The following is a 14,193-nucleotide window of genomic DNA, read 5'->3' as shown; positions in this document are numbered from 1 at the left end:
GTGCGTGCAAGTGCATGTATGTGTGTGTGTGTGTGTGTGCGTGCGCAAGCATGTGTGTGAGAGTTTGAGAGTGAATGTGTGTAAATGTGTGTAAAACCTCGGCGTACGTGAACATGTACACTTTCTTCAGACACAAAAAGCACAAACACTTATTCTCTACATTAACGCAAAAGAAAACAAAAGCAAATGAACAGTCAGAACATTAAACCCCCACACAAAACTTACCACCCACAACAACCAACACTACCACTTTTTCCCTCACTATAATACAACAATGCACTGCCTCTTTTTCTATCACTTTATTTTTCCCTCACAATAATACAACCATGCACTGCCAGTTTGTCCCTCACTATAATACAACCATGCACTGCCTCTTTTCCCATCACTATAATACAACCATGCACTGCCAGTTTGTCCCTCACTATAATACAACCATGCACTGCCTCTTTTCCCATCACTATAATACAACCACGCACTCCCAGTTTTTCCCTCACTATAATACAACCATGCTGCCTCTTTTCCCATCACTATAATACAACCACGCACTGCCAGTTTTTCCCTCACTATAATACAACCATGCACTGCCAGTTTTTCCTTCACTATAATACAACCATGCACTGCCTCTTTTTCCTTTACTATAATACAACCATGCTGCCTCTTTTTCCTTCACTATAATACAACCATGCACTGCCAGTTTTTCCTTCACTATAATACAACCATGCACTGCCAGTTTTTCCCTCACTATAATACAAGCATGCACTGCCTCTTTTTCCTTTACTATAATACAACCATGCTGCCTCTTTTTCCTTCACTATAATACAGCCATGCACTGCCTGTTTTTCCATCACGATAATACAACCATGCACTGCCTCTTTTTCCTTTACTATAATACAACCATGCACTGCCAGTTTTTCCCTCACTATAATAAAACCATGCACTGCCAGTTTTTCCTTCACTATAATACAACCATGCTGCCTCTTTTTCCTTCACTATAATACAACCATGCACTGCCTCTTTTTCCTTCACTATAATACAACCATGCACTGCCAGTTTTTCCTTCACTATAATACAACCATGCACTGCCTCTTTTTCCATCACTATAATACAGCCATGCACTGCCTCTTCTTCCATCACTATAATACAGCCATGCACTGCCTCTTTTTCCTTTACTATAATACAACCATGCACTGCCTCTTTTCCCTTCACTATAATACAACCATGCACTGCCTCTTTTTCCATCACTATAATACAGCCATGCACTGCCTCTTTTTCCATCACTATAATACAGCCATGCACTGCCTCTTTTTCCTTTACTATAATACAACCATGCACTGCCTCTTTTCCCTTCACTATAATACAACCATGCTGCCTCTTTTTCCTTCACTATAATACAACCATGCACTGCCTCTTTTCCCATCACTATAATACAACCATGCACTGCCTCTTTTCCCATCACTATAACACAACCATGCACTGCCAGTTTTTCCTTCACTGTAACACAACCATGCACTGCCTCTTTTCTCTTCACTATAATACAACCATGCACTGCCAGTTTTTCCCTCACTATAACAAACACAACCATACACTCCAAACCCCATCCCCCGCCCCTGATTGTTAACACTCACTCTCCCCCAAAACAAACTTACAAAATCCAGAGATGCCAACCCCTGTCAAGTGTTTGTAGGAACAATCGGGAAATTTGGCAGAAACATTCTGAATTTGGTAGGAACACTCAGACTCCACGCCACAACAGCAAAAGTACATTTTATCTACAAGGCATAGAAACACTTGGGCCTAAATGAAACACGGTATAACTGCTACAATTAAGCTGATTGGTCCACTTGATCCTGTCTAAATGTTAACACGCACACCATTAGCTGAGCATCATCACGTGAGACCAAGGTTAGTAGTGACTGCCCTGGCATCGTGATCAATAGGTCCAGAGTATCTCAGTAATGTCACAACAAGAAAGCATGTGACCATGCTATGTAGTCAAAAATGAACTAGTCAGAACAATTTTATGTTGGCGTAACGTTGGAACAAAGAGCAATTCAGTGTAACAAAATATGACGAAATTGTAACAGTTGGCATCTCTGAAAATCTACCCCTTACCCCTGCCACAGCCCCCAAACTGACCAGCTCCCCCACTTCCCCAGAAACTGACCCCCCCACCCACTGTCTTACCCCTCTCACCCCATACCTCGTTCTGCAGGTTCCAGACGCCGTCCCTGTGGGTGAACTCCTCGTGGGTGGTGCGGCACTTGGGCAGCACGCGGCACTCAAAGCCGCACATGTTGAACAGCAGGTTGGGGTTGTCCTTGCTGTACACCGACACGAAGCTGCTCTCCCACTGGATGGTGGTCACCGAGCGAGGCAGCCGGTTTTGGATGTCCCAGAACACCGCCCGACCCCTGCACCGCAGAAGTTTCAGTTTCACTTTCTCAAGGAGGCATCACTGCGTTCAGACAAAACCATATACGCTACACCACATCTGCTTGGCAGATGCCTGACAAGCAGCATAACCCAACGCGCCTAGGCCTTGAGTGCATGCTTATATATTTATGTACCTATCAGAGCAGACTTCTTCTTCAAAATTTTGCCAGAGGACAACACTCTCATTGCCATGGGTTCTTTTTCAGTGCACCAAGTGCGTGCTGCACATGGGACCTCAGTTTATAGTCCCATCCAAACGACTAGACACTCATTTTGATTTTCCGGTCAAACTTGGGAGAAAGGGCAAGAGCTGGATTCAAACCCAGACCCTCATGACCATTCTGCCACCTGCCACAGAAATGGTGGGGAACCAATGAGGCCGTCTCAGAAAATGGTAACAATTGTGAACGAACGAACAGCCAGCCAGTCAACGCCAACAGCCTCCCAGCGAACAGGAAACTGACAACCCTTAACCCATTCAACCCCAGGGAGTTTACAGCCTCGGCAGGCTTCCCTGTCATGCTGATGCAGAAAAACGCAGAAAATAGATTGAAATCGACTGGGTTTTTTCTTCTTCAAAACTAACAGGTGTAGACACAGCAAAATTACTATAAAAGTTAGTTCCGTTTGCTTGCGGTTTAAGCATATGGAGGAACATGGACACCACTTTTATAAGTAAATCTGGGCACCCAAGCAATGCTCAGGTGCAGGGTTAAACAAGTTAAAGCTGATCTCTTGTTCTCGATAGGTCCTTCTACATCTCACCTGTACTTTTTTCACTCAACTAAATGCTTATGATCTGTTCCACAATATGACAGGAATGATGAACAATGTACACTGATTAATGTATCTGACAAATCAAGGATGCTGGCAATCTCCATTCTGCAACTCTTGCATTTTTTGTACAACTTCAAATAGGAACAGATCATTTCTTTACAACCTGTAAGATAATCATTTCCAAAATTTAAATGGAGGAGTGAATATGTAAAACCTCACTTGCAGACAACAGTGAACATGTAAGTTGTGGACCATGATCAGAGATGAAGAACTAACTGATTCCTCACACACAAATTTACTTTGCTATCCCATGACCAACACAAAAAACATCAATCCATCTTTCTACATCACAAACCACACACATGTATGGCATAAACAGAAAAACCTCCACATGTGCTTCCCACTCACAGGTTGACGTCATGTTTCATGAGGCGCATGCGGGAGTCCCTCGGCCAGCACTTCTTGTTGTTGTAGCCCACAATGTTCTCATTGTTGGGGTCAGGGTGCTCCGTCAGGTAACGCTGGATCAGGTCACGGGCTTCCTCGGCGCTGAACCTGGTCACACAAAAGAAAGACTGTCTTACTCAAGTATGCGCACGTTTGCATGTTTTTCCTTATGTGTGCAAGTGTGCACTTATCTGTGACTGATGTCAATATCCTTGAAGGTGTGTGGCTATTCTCTGAATGCCTGCAAATAAATGTGGGTTTGTTGTTGTTGTTTTTGCATTTGCACATTCACGGATGTGTGTGTGTAAGACATGGAAAGGTTGTGGAAGTACGAACAATGATCTTTTTTTTTTTTCCACAGAATAAAACCATAGAGCAGTCTGGAGATAAGAACATAAAACAATAAACCCATGCACACAACACTAACTGCAAAAGCAACTTATCTTTCACTTGGTTACACTGAACACACATGAGCACATGCACACACACATATACAGACACCCATGGATGCACACACACACACACACGCACACAGAGACAAGACACCCATGCGCAACACACATGCACAACAAATATACTCATGCATGTGCAAACACACATACACATACATTATGTGCTTATGCGCATGCGCGCACGCACACACACACACACAAACACACAAACCTGAAGAAAATGTGGATGCGGTCAATGTAGCGTGAGTAGAGACGGATGGGGTGAGCTGTCTCGGTGACCACATCCTGAAACAGCCACACTCTTCATTACCACCTCCACACATCATGCACTTACTTACCACCTGACACTTCACAAAGAAAGAGACAAATTAATTAATTAAACAGGGTCATTAGGAATGGAAGGAAAGAAAGAAAAAAGCCTTTTCATATTCAATCAACACCAACCGGATTCAAAATTTTGAAACTTTTAATGCAAGTCAAAGAGACAGAGACAGACTCAGAAAGAGAGAGAGAGACAGGGTAACAAACAGAGACAGACAGAAAACAAAAAGAGACAGGGAGACAGAGAGAAGAAATGAAGCATGGTACTGAAAGATGGTGGGTGGGGACAAGCAGGTTTCTGACCCAGCAGAGGTCAGCACACGTCAAAACACATCCCTGTTCCTTACAGACAGGTGTGAAGAGAAACAGAACTGAGAACTCCTAACTTCTATACAAGGATAAAGATTTTAGGCATGGCCTATTCTTCCTGAACAGCGTAGGGTGGGGTAGAAAAAGACAGCTACAGACTGATCATCAGAAACAGAAGACAAGTGCAACATCGCTGGACTTTTTAACTCTTTGGAGATGCGCCGGCGCATGTAGTGTAGAATTCGGCGGATCACGGAATTTTTTTTCATACACTCAGCAGTGTTCAATTGATGGGAAACTAATCAGGCTGTCTTGAGGGATCAGTCTAAGAATTCTGAGTTATTTCCCCTTGGCCGTTAACTGCGTGAAAGGCTTTTTTCTAGACTTTTTGGACTGGGTGAGAGGTCGATCTTTACATAACCAACCAGTGTTGTGATCTTCTATTTTATTTTTTTGAACAGTTTGTTGTGCAACATTTGACCTCAATGATTCATGAGAATCAGGGAACCTTACTGTGTGAGAAAATCTTCTGCTGCCTTATGGATTAGCTGATGGATATGACATGCCTGGTGGTTACAGTATACCTATTTTTCAATTTTTTTGGGGGGGGGTTTTCAGTATTTAGTGACATAATTTAAAATATTAAAAAAATATATAGCAGCATTTAATGAGAAAACTGTTTTAAAATGTTATAAGAAGAGATGGTAAATTTTCTAGTGATATATAATTTGTATGTCTGTGTGAAAGTGTGTTGAATTTTTCAAATATGTCCATATTTGCCCGTCACAGTAAAACTACATGCACTATTTAACTACGTCTCCATAGAGTTAATCTGAGAGTTCTGAGTTCAAATCCTGGTCAAAGTGCCTGGTGGATAAAAGGTGGAGATTTTTTCAATCTCCCAGGTCAACAGATGTGCAGACCTGCTAATGCCTGAACCCCCATCCATGTATACGAGTGAATGAGTCACAGCCCAAGAACGAAGAAGATCAGAAACAGACACGACTATAGACTGACAACAGACAAACAAAAAATCAGAAATGGAAATACGGAAAAGCCCATCCGTGAATATGAGTGAATGTGGGAGTCCCGAGCCAAGAACGAAGAAGATCAGAAACAGAAACAAAACTACAGACCAACAACAAACAAACAAACAATAACAAAGAAATCCAGCCCCCCAGCATCCCCCCCTCCTCTCAGACCTGGAAGGTGAGGAAGTCGTTGGGCATCTGGGGGGGTCCGGACATCTCAGAGGCACGGTGCAGGCCGAGGACCAGCAGGTCCAGCACCAGGCCGTAGAACTGCACGATGAAGGAGGCGAACTGCAGGCCCCGGATGATGCCGTACGAGTTGGTGTGGTTCATGTCCTGTAACACGCAGCAGCAGTGTGTTGTGGGAGCGAGGTTTCAGTTGGTTGTTGATAACACACACACACACACACACACAATGTGGAACAATGTTTCAATTCATTGTTGATAACATACACACACACAAATCTTGGAGCTTAACATGGGTTAAACTGAAACGAGAACACACACACACACATGCACACACACACACATACACAAAAACCATGGAGCTTAACCAGATTTTGTCTGAAGAATGAACACACATACACACACACAAAATGTATAGTTCAATTTCCTAACAAAAACACACATTAAAGACGCTTACACAGAGTAACACACAGCGGCACATCAACACAGATGCACACAACACACACCTTGTAGTTGATGACGACGTTGTTCTTGGCGGTCATGTAGTCAGCGATATTGTGGTCGACGATGAGACGGAGCAGTCTGTTGAGCAGCGTCAAGTCGATCTTCTCGTACATCTTCTCAAATGTAGACTCCATCATCACATTGCACTCCCCTTCTGACGTGTCCCACACTTCCTGCAGGTTGTTGATGCCTGAACACACACACACACACACGTACATACGCACACAAAAAATACACACACATGCACATACATACGCACACACAACTTTCTTTAGTGGAGAGGGTTCACATAACTAATGGTGGGAGTCGCACACAACTTTCTTTTGGGATATGGTTCTTACAGGTTTTCAGTCGCAAAATTCAAAACCTTTTGAAAAACCTACAAAACCCCGAATATCCCAGATCTTTAGCTATCACATCAGCAATCTGGATGAATGGTATAGTGTGTTTATAAGTGTCTGCTTTTGTATGACCCTTGAAAGAATCATTGTCTGCTAAACAGACGAAAACCCTGATTTCTGTCTGTCAGCAGATTCTTTTGGGATTTCTAACATTCATTCTTTTACTATTTCATTATTCAGGTGGAAAATTAAGGCATTTTCACCCTCTATCAATTTGAGTATATTGTTTTCTCCAATGATTTCATCTTCTCTCAATTCAAATACTGTTTTCTCCAATAGTTCAATCTTATCTCAATTCAAATACAGTTTTCTCCAATAATTCAATCGTATCTCAATTCAAATACTGTTTTCACCAATGACTTAATCATAATTTAAACAAAACTCTGCCATCCAAATGTCACCATTTTTGGTCATTTCCATCTGAAGATGCTGGAAGTTGTGCTATACTGGTATAGTTAGTGTATGGATTAATGAGTGTCATTATTCAAAGAAGGGTTAAAACTGGCCAAGTGGTTCTCAAGCCCTATTGGAGCCAACTGATGCCCAACAAGCCACCACTTATAGAATCACAACATTTCCAATTCAAGATAAAACACTTTCAGAACATATCTGCCCCCCAAAAAACACCCTCAAGTATACATCCTGCCCCAAAAAACACCCCAAGTACAAATTCTGCCCCAGAAAACACCCCAAGTATAAATCCTGCCCTCCAACAAGTAAAAATTGTGCCCTTCAAAACATCCTCAAGTACAAATTCTGTCCCCCAAAACACCACCCACATACAAATCCTGCTCTCCAAAACACCCCAAGGACAAATCCCCCCCCCCCCCCTCCCCTCAAGTACAAATCCTGCCCCCAAAACACCCCCTAGTACAAATCCAGCCCTCCAAAACACCCCAAGTACAAATCCCCCCACCCCACCCCTCCCCTCAAGCACAAATCCTGCCCCCAAAACACCCCCTAGTACAAATCCAGCCCTCCAAAACACCCCAAGTACAAATCCCCCCCCACACCCACCCCTCCCCTCAAGTACAAATCCTGCCCCCAAAACACCCCCTAGTACAAATCCAGCCCTCCAAAACACCCCAAGTACAAATCCCCCCCCACACCTACCCCTCCCCTCAAGTACAAATCCTGCCCCAAAAACACCCCCTAGTACAAATCCAGCCCTCCAATACACCCTCAAGTACAAATCCTGCCCTCCAACACCCGCCCCCAACCCTCCCCGCCCCTGAAAAGTACAAGTCCTGCACAGCTTACCCTGGCACCACTTGTAGGTGAGGAGGGGTGGTGGCTCGGAGTCGGAGGGCTTGATCCATGGCGGGAAGAGGCGGCGTTTGTCCGCCTCGTACCACAGGTACTGGTCCAGGTAGGCGTCGGTGATCTTCTCCAGCGGCTCCACGTCATACACAGGAACCAGGTGGCTGTACAGGTCCATGAACTCGATGCCCACCTGTCACAGGCACACACTCACACAGGTGACCGGGGATCAGTGTCTTTTGGGGGGGGGGGGGGCAGTTTGCTAGCATCTGCAGCTTTTGCAGGTCAGTTTGTATTGTATTGTACTTGTACTTGTATTTCTTTTTATCACAACATATTTCTCTGTGTGAAATTCGGGCTGGTCTCCCAAGAGAGAGTGCGTTGCTACACTACAGCAACAACCATTTTTTTGTATTTTTTCCTGCGTGCAGTTTTATTTGTTTTTCCTATCGAAATGGATTTTTCAATAGAATTTTGCCAGGAACAACCCTTTTGTTGCCGTGGATTCTTTTACATGCGTTAAGTGCATGCTGCACACAGGACCTCGGTTTATCGTCTCATCCGAATGACTAGCGTCCAGACCACCACTCAAGGTCTAGTGGAGGGGGAGAAATTATCGGCGGCTGAGCCGTGATTCGAACCAGAGCGCTCAGATTCTCTCGCTTCCCAGGCGGACGCGTTACCTCTAGGCCATCACTCCACTGTTGTTCTTGGTGGTTTTTGTTGTTGTTTTTTTGTGCAATAAAGATTTCTCTGTTTGAAATTCTGTCTGCTCTCCCTTAGGAGAATCTGTCGCCCATAGTGTGAGGCCAACTTTTTTTCCTCCCTCCTCCTTTTATCCTGTCTACAGATATATTTGTTATGCAATCAAAGAGGATTTTTCTATAGAATCTTCCCAGGGGAAGCATTTTTTGTTCCTGTGTTAACGTGCCATAAGTGCATGCTGCATCTGAAACCTTGATCTATCGCCTCATCCGAAAGCCTAGCACCCAGACCTCCACTCAAAGTCCAGTGAAAGGGGGAGAAAAAAACAAATCTAGTCCGTATGTGGGACCTGGAACACACTCACTTCCTCACTGGATGTTTTACCCCTGGGACACCTCTCCTAGATGGTGAATTCATGTTTAAGTTTAGTTCGGACCTGTTCTCTGTTCAGAGTCTTTCACGCTGGAATGGATCACTGAATAGCCACACTAGTAACATGTCTGTCTTGAAAGGATATCATTCACCCACCATATGTTCAGACCTGCACAGCACTGTTCAGATTACCTGCCCCTGAAGTAAAATTCTGTCTTATTTTTTTGTTCCATTGTGACAGTTGCAGAACTGTTTTGAATCAAGACTATCATGGATTGCACTTGTCTTTCCCCTAACTGTGTTCAAACATGTTCAGACGTACATTTATGCGTGTGAAAGTACACGAGTTCAACTGCGTGTGCCTGAAAGTAAGCATTTCTCTACACACATGTTGATAATGCATGGGTGTCCCAATCAACAGTATCCTAAGCACACACACACAACACACATGCACACCACACTAAACACCCACACAAACACACTCACACATAAAACATACACACATACCACACAAAACACCCACACCCACACACTCACACATAAAACACACACACACACCCAACACAAAACACACAAACACAACACACATAAACACACAACATCCCCTCCCCACAAACTCCTCCCCACCCACACACACCTCTTTGAAGGCTCGCTGAGTCAGCAGGTGACGCTTGATCCTTGACAGGGCCTCGTGAGGGTTGTCGTACGCCTGCTCGATCAGACCCAGCTCCTCCCTCTGAGACTGGTTCAGGCGACTCTTCACACTGTAACATTTGTTTTGGGGTGGTTTTTTTTGGCATTTTTCATTTCAGTTTCTCAAGGAAGCATCACTGTGTTCAGACAAATCCATACATACACTACACATCTGCTAGGCAGATGCCTGAGCGATAACCCATTGCCAGGGACAACCCTTTTGTTGCCATGGATTCTTTTACAAGCACTAACTGCATGCTGCACATGGGACCTCAGTTTATTGTCTCATCTGAATGACTAGTGTCCAGACCACCACTTGAGGTCTAGCAGAGGGGGAAAAAAACTGGCAACCATGCCAGGATTCGAAACAGTGCGCTCAGATTCTCTCACTTCCTTGGCAGACGCATTTCCTCTAGGCCATCACTGCATATGCAGACCTGTTAAATAAATGAATGAATGAATAAAACACTGCTGACCTGTACGCCTCCTTGAGCCTCTCCAGGGCCAGGATGAGCAGCTTGGTGTCGTGCTTGTAGGAGAGGGGGGGGAAGGGGATGGGGGAGAAGCGACGACTCTCCAGCCAGTGCACCATGGTGGTGTAGATGGCCACCGCCTCCTCTGCCGTGATGTACGGACCATCCTGAAACCACAAACATATGACGTTGTCTGTCACCTGCCCTCCTACCAAAGGTATTCAGTAAAAAGGTTTTTTTTTTAAGTAAATAAATAAAACATTCCAGAATGGACAGGTCTGAGGCTGAGCGAGACCCTTAGGAAAGCAGAAAAGAGAGAAAGATGGAGGAAACTGGTTGACAGGTTATCTGTGGTGGCCCAAACAGTCATCCAGACTAAAGGACAAGAAGAAGAAGAAATAAAATTACTAAAACAGAAAGAAGGGAAACAAAACTTAGCATTTCCCATTATATACTGATCAAGAAGATAAAAGTTGTCTACTGCTATCGTCCTGAATCTTTCCATATAAACAAAAATTTTAACAAAACAGAAATGCAACAGCAGTTGCTGCTCCCAAGAATAATTCCCACCAAAAATTATGGGAAATAAATGTATTATTCACCTTTGTCATATAGTATTAAAGTCATCCCCCCCACAAAAAAAACAACAACCCAATAACAAAGAATTTTAAAACTGTGAAAGATGTGCAGCCTGCATTGCCCAAGTTCCTTCTATTAAAAACAAAACAAAACAAACAAAAAAACACCCAGAAAATACATCATCAATGACAATAAAAGCACTTTCTTTCACAGCACATACCAAGGACTGTGCAAAGATCTTGACTCTCTGATCCCAATACAGGATGGCAAACAAGATGGCAAACAAACTCCAGCTCAGCCTAACACCTACAACTAAGACCAGCAGAAGACCCAGACCAACAACATACAAGTTTATGACAAAGAGAACAAAGAAGAAAGAAGAACAGTGAAGATCAGTAATGGCTCTGCAAGTCCATTCAGCAAAACAAAACAGTTTAAGAGTTCATTTTTCATAAAAACAGCAACAAAACGAAATAATCTGGAAGAAGAAGTTGTTAGTGCAGGGACCACTGCAGCATCTAGAGCTATCTATTGTTCCCTGCCAACAGCTGCCTTCCACCACTGGCAAAGAACGAATTGCAAGTGCTCTCGTAAGTCCAGTTTTGATAATGGCAAAAACTGGCCACTGCAACATATCTGATCCAGATCCTGATCCCAGGAGAAAAAAGACTGAAAACCTAAGCACACAAGCAGAGAGTTATTCTTCATCCACCTGAACTGATCCACCTCACCTTCAGGTAGTTGTGCTGTCTCTCCTGCTCGGCCTTCAGGTATAGGCGAGTGAGACGCCCCAGGTTTTTCTTGCACACTGTCTTGTCCACTGTGGCCCCTCGGCGGATTCGCTCACGATTGTAGTGAGCAGTGTTGGTCCACCAGTCCGCTTTGGCTTTGACGTAGCGGAGGATCATGTTCTCGATCGGGGTCGGGAGGCCTGGCACCTGGGATTAAGAGGTACACGATTTGTTACAGTGAAGCACTACCTGTGTTAGATATACTATCTCAAAGAACAAATCATTCTGAAACTAGTTCACCACATTTTGCAAGAAACCTGAACTCAGGCAAGTCAGCAATAGATATATATGTACCAGCACATGCAGAGCTTAAACACTGTGATGTATCAACATGTGTAGCATTTTTACCTTGCAATTTAAAACACATACATTTGTCAGCTCTTATATTATATGTCCTGTAAATCAGTGATGGTTCAGCGATGTTTTCAGTAAACTTTACCCAAATAAAAAGTGTACATAAACCTGACAGAAACTGGTTACAAAAACTAATGATTACTGACTAACGACTTCTGTTCAACTTTCCCAAATGAAGCACAAACAAATCTGACATAGTGATTGCACCAATACCATTCAAAGCTAAAAGACAGGCAGAAATACATTTTGTAAATAATTCTGGGGAATAATTATGACATAATTTCACAAACTTAAAAAAAAAATTAAAAAAAAGATGTGTGAAAATCAACCATAAATCACATACTTTAACATTTTCCAAACGATCATTTGTGCAACCCAACCCAAGAGTGCCCATGAAAACTCTAAAGCCAAAGCATATTTGGTGCCACTCATTTAAGCAACTAAGCTGAACTGTTCCCATGAAAATTCTAAACACTAAGCAACCTTAATGCCACTTAAATCTGATTATGCAACTAAGCCGAGGGGTACCCAGGAAAATCCATTATGCTGGATATCTTTGTTATTTCACTTCAATGTTTCTTGTAGACAGAGATACCTGTGTGAAATGAAGTCAAATCCATACTGGTTGCCACTGTACAACATTTATTTCAGACTTGCACTTTTCCCCCAAAATGAATCAGCTTGACAGATGTGTTTCCATTCGTACCTACCAAAAGGACAGGACAGGAATCCAGAACCCTGCTGGAGTCTGCACCAGTGGGTACAGTAAAGTATGTGTAATTGAAATGCGATTAACATTTTCTTTTTTTGATAAATAAATTAAAAAAATAATAAATAAAAAATATATAATTTTTTTTAAAAACACCCAACAATAGCGCACTGCTAAGATCACTCATGCAACCCACAGCAGGGTGTACGGACCTTCCAGGGAATGTTGGCTTTCCAGCAGCGCCAGGCCTCCGAGAGATGCTGCAGGATGGTGCGGGCCTTGTTCTGCTTGATGCCTTCTGGCATCATGTCCAGGATGTCGTGCATCACCTGCACACACACACACACACACAAACAGCAATGTCAGTGACATGTCATGCATCACCTACACACACACACATGACAGCAACATGCATAACAAAGACAAACAACACATTAAAACCAGTCCAAAACCATGCACAAAATACATATTAAAACTAACCCAAACTCCAAAAAACACACAACAAATTAAAACCAACCCAAACCCCACAAAACACAACACAAAAACCAACACAAATCACACAACAGATTAAAACCAGTCCAAACCATACAAAACACATGAAAACACTTTATTTAAAACCAACCCAAACCACACACAAAACACACTAAAACCCATCCCCCAATAACTCACTGCGGCACGCAGCTCCAGGTCGAAGTGACTCTCCACCCGCTGCTTGGTGACAGTCTTGGCCACGCCCTTGGAGTGGCGACCCTCGAACTGTCGGGACAGCAGGTTGCCCAGCCAGCGCTCCAGCAGAGGGGTGATGCCTCGCATGAAGAACATCCACACCCTCCACCCGGCTGCCCAGAACCCGCAGCCAGGTCCCTTGCCCACGGGACCCTGCCCGTACAATTGTCCAGCAAAATACACTGTCGTTACTGTCATCGTCATTACTTCAGATAAATTTCTATGAGAAAGCCATCTCCTGGAAAGGAGAGGTGGACTGATAGCTATTTCAAATCTGAACACACACAGGAATATTGTCCAGAAAATACCGTCATTACTGTCTTCATTACTGCTGATAAATTTCCAGGAGAAATCTGATCTCTTGGAATGGACAGTTGAACTGATAGCTATTTCAAATCTGAACACACACAGGAATAGTCATGCATTGCCAATTCTACCTTCTTTTTTCTTCTTCTTCAATTGTCATATATTGTGAATATGAACTATAGCATTGCAACAACTGTCTGCTCAGTTTTTCAGGTGTATAAACCTTCATTCTTAATGCATAAGACTCGCTCCTTGTTCCACTGTAAGCACTCTCTCCATATTAACAAAAACATCGCGAGTGCTTGATTAAAAGTCAGAATAGCTAAATAATTCAGACAGAAACACATAATATTTCTCTGAATGA

At 43.3% G+C, this 14,193-nt stretch overlaps 1 protein-coding gene across 1 annotated transcript in view; it reads right to left on the bottom strand.

Moving 5' to 3' along the window:
- The window catches only part of LOC143288409 (pre-mRNA-processing-splicing factor 8), a 60,570-nt gene that overhangs the window by 30,413 nt on the left and 15,964 nt on the right, over window positions 1-14,193 (bottom strand). Inside the window, exons 14-24 of the mRNA XM_076596844.1 lie at window positions 13,467-13,676; window positions 13,010-13,126; window positions 11,675-11,881; window positions 10,368-10,531; window positions 9,836-9,962; window positions 8,122-8,314; window positions 6,463-6,650; window positions 5,942-6,106; window positions 4,321-4,394; window positions 3,619-3,765; window positions 2,201-2,411 (exon numbers count right to left, since the gene is read on the bottom strand). Of these exons, the coding sequence (XP_076452959.1) occupies window positions 2,201-2,411; window positions 3,619-3,765; window positions 4,321-4,394; window positions 5,942-6,106; window positions 6,463-6,650; window positions 8,122-8,314; window positions 9,836-9,962; window positions 10,368-10,531; window positions 11,675-11,881; window positions 13,010-13,126; window positions 13,467-13,676 (1,803 nt within the window). The remainder of the gene's footprint in view (window positions 1-2,200; window positions 2,412-3,618; window positions 3,766-4,320; window positions 4,395-5,941; window positions 6,107-6,462; window positions 6,651-8,121; window positions 8,315-9,835; window positions 9,963-10,367; window positions 10,532-11,674; window positions 11,882-13,009; window positions 13,127-13,466; window positions 13,677-14,193) is intronic.

This window comes from Babylonia areolata, chromosome 12 (genome assembly GCF_041734735.1).
Source record: "Babylonia areolata isolate BAREFJ2019XMU chromosome 12, ASM4173473v1, whole genome shotgun sequence".
NCBI lineage: Eukaryota > Metazoa > Mollusca > Gastropoda > Neogastropoda > Buccinidae > Babylonia > Babylonia areolata.
Note: the sequence above shows the minus strand (reverse complement) of the source record. Positions and strands in the feature narration are given on the sequence as shown.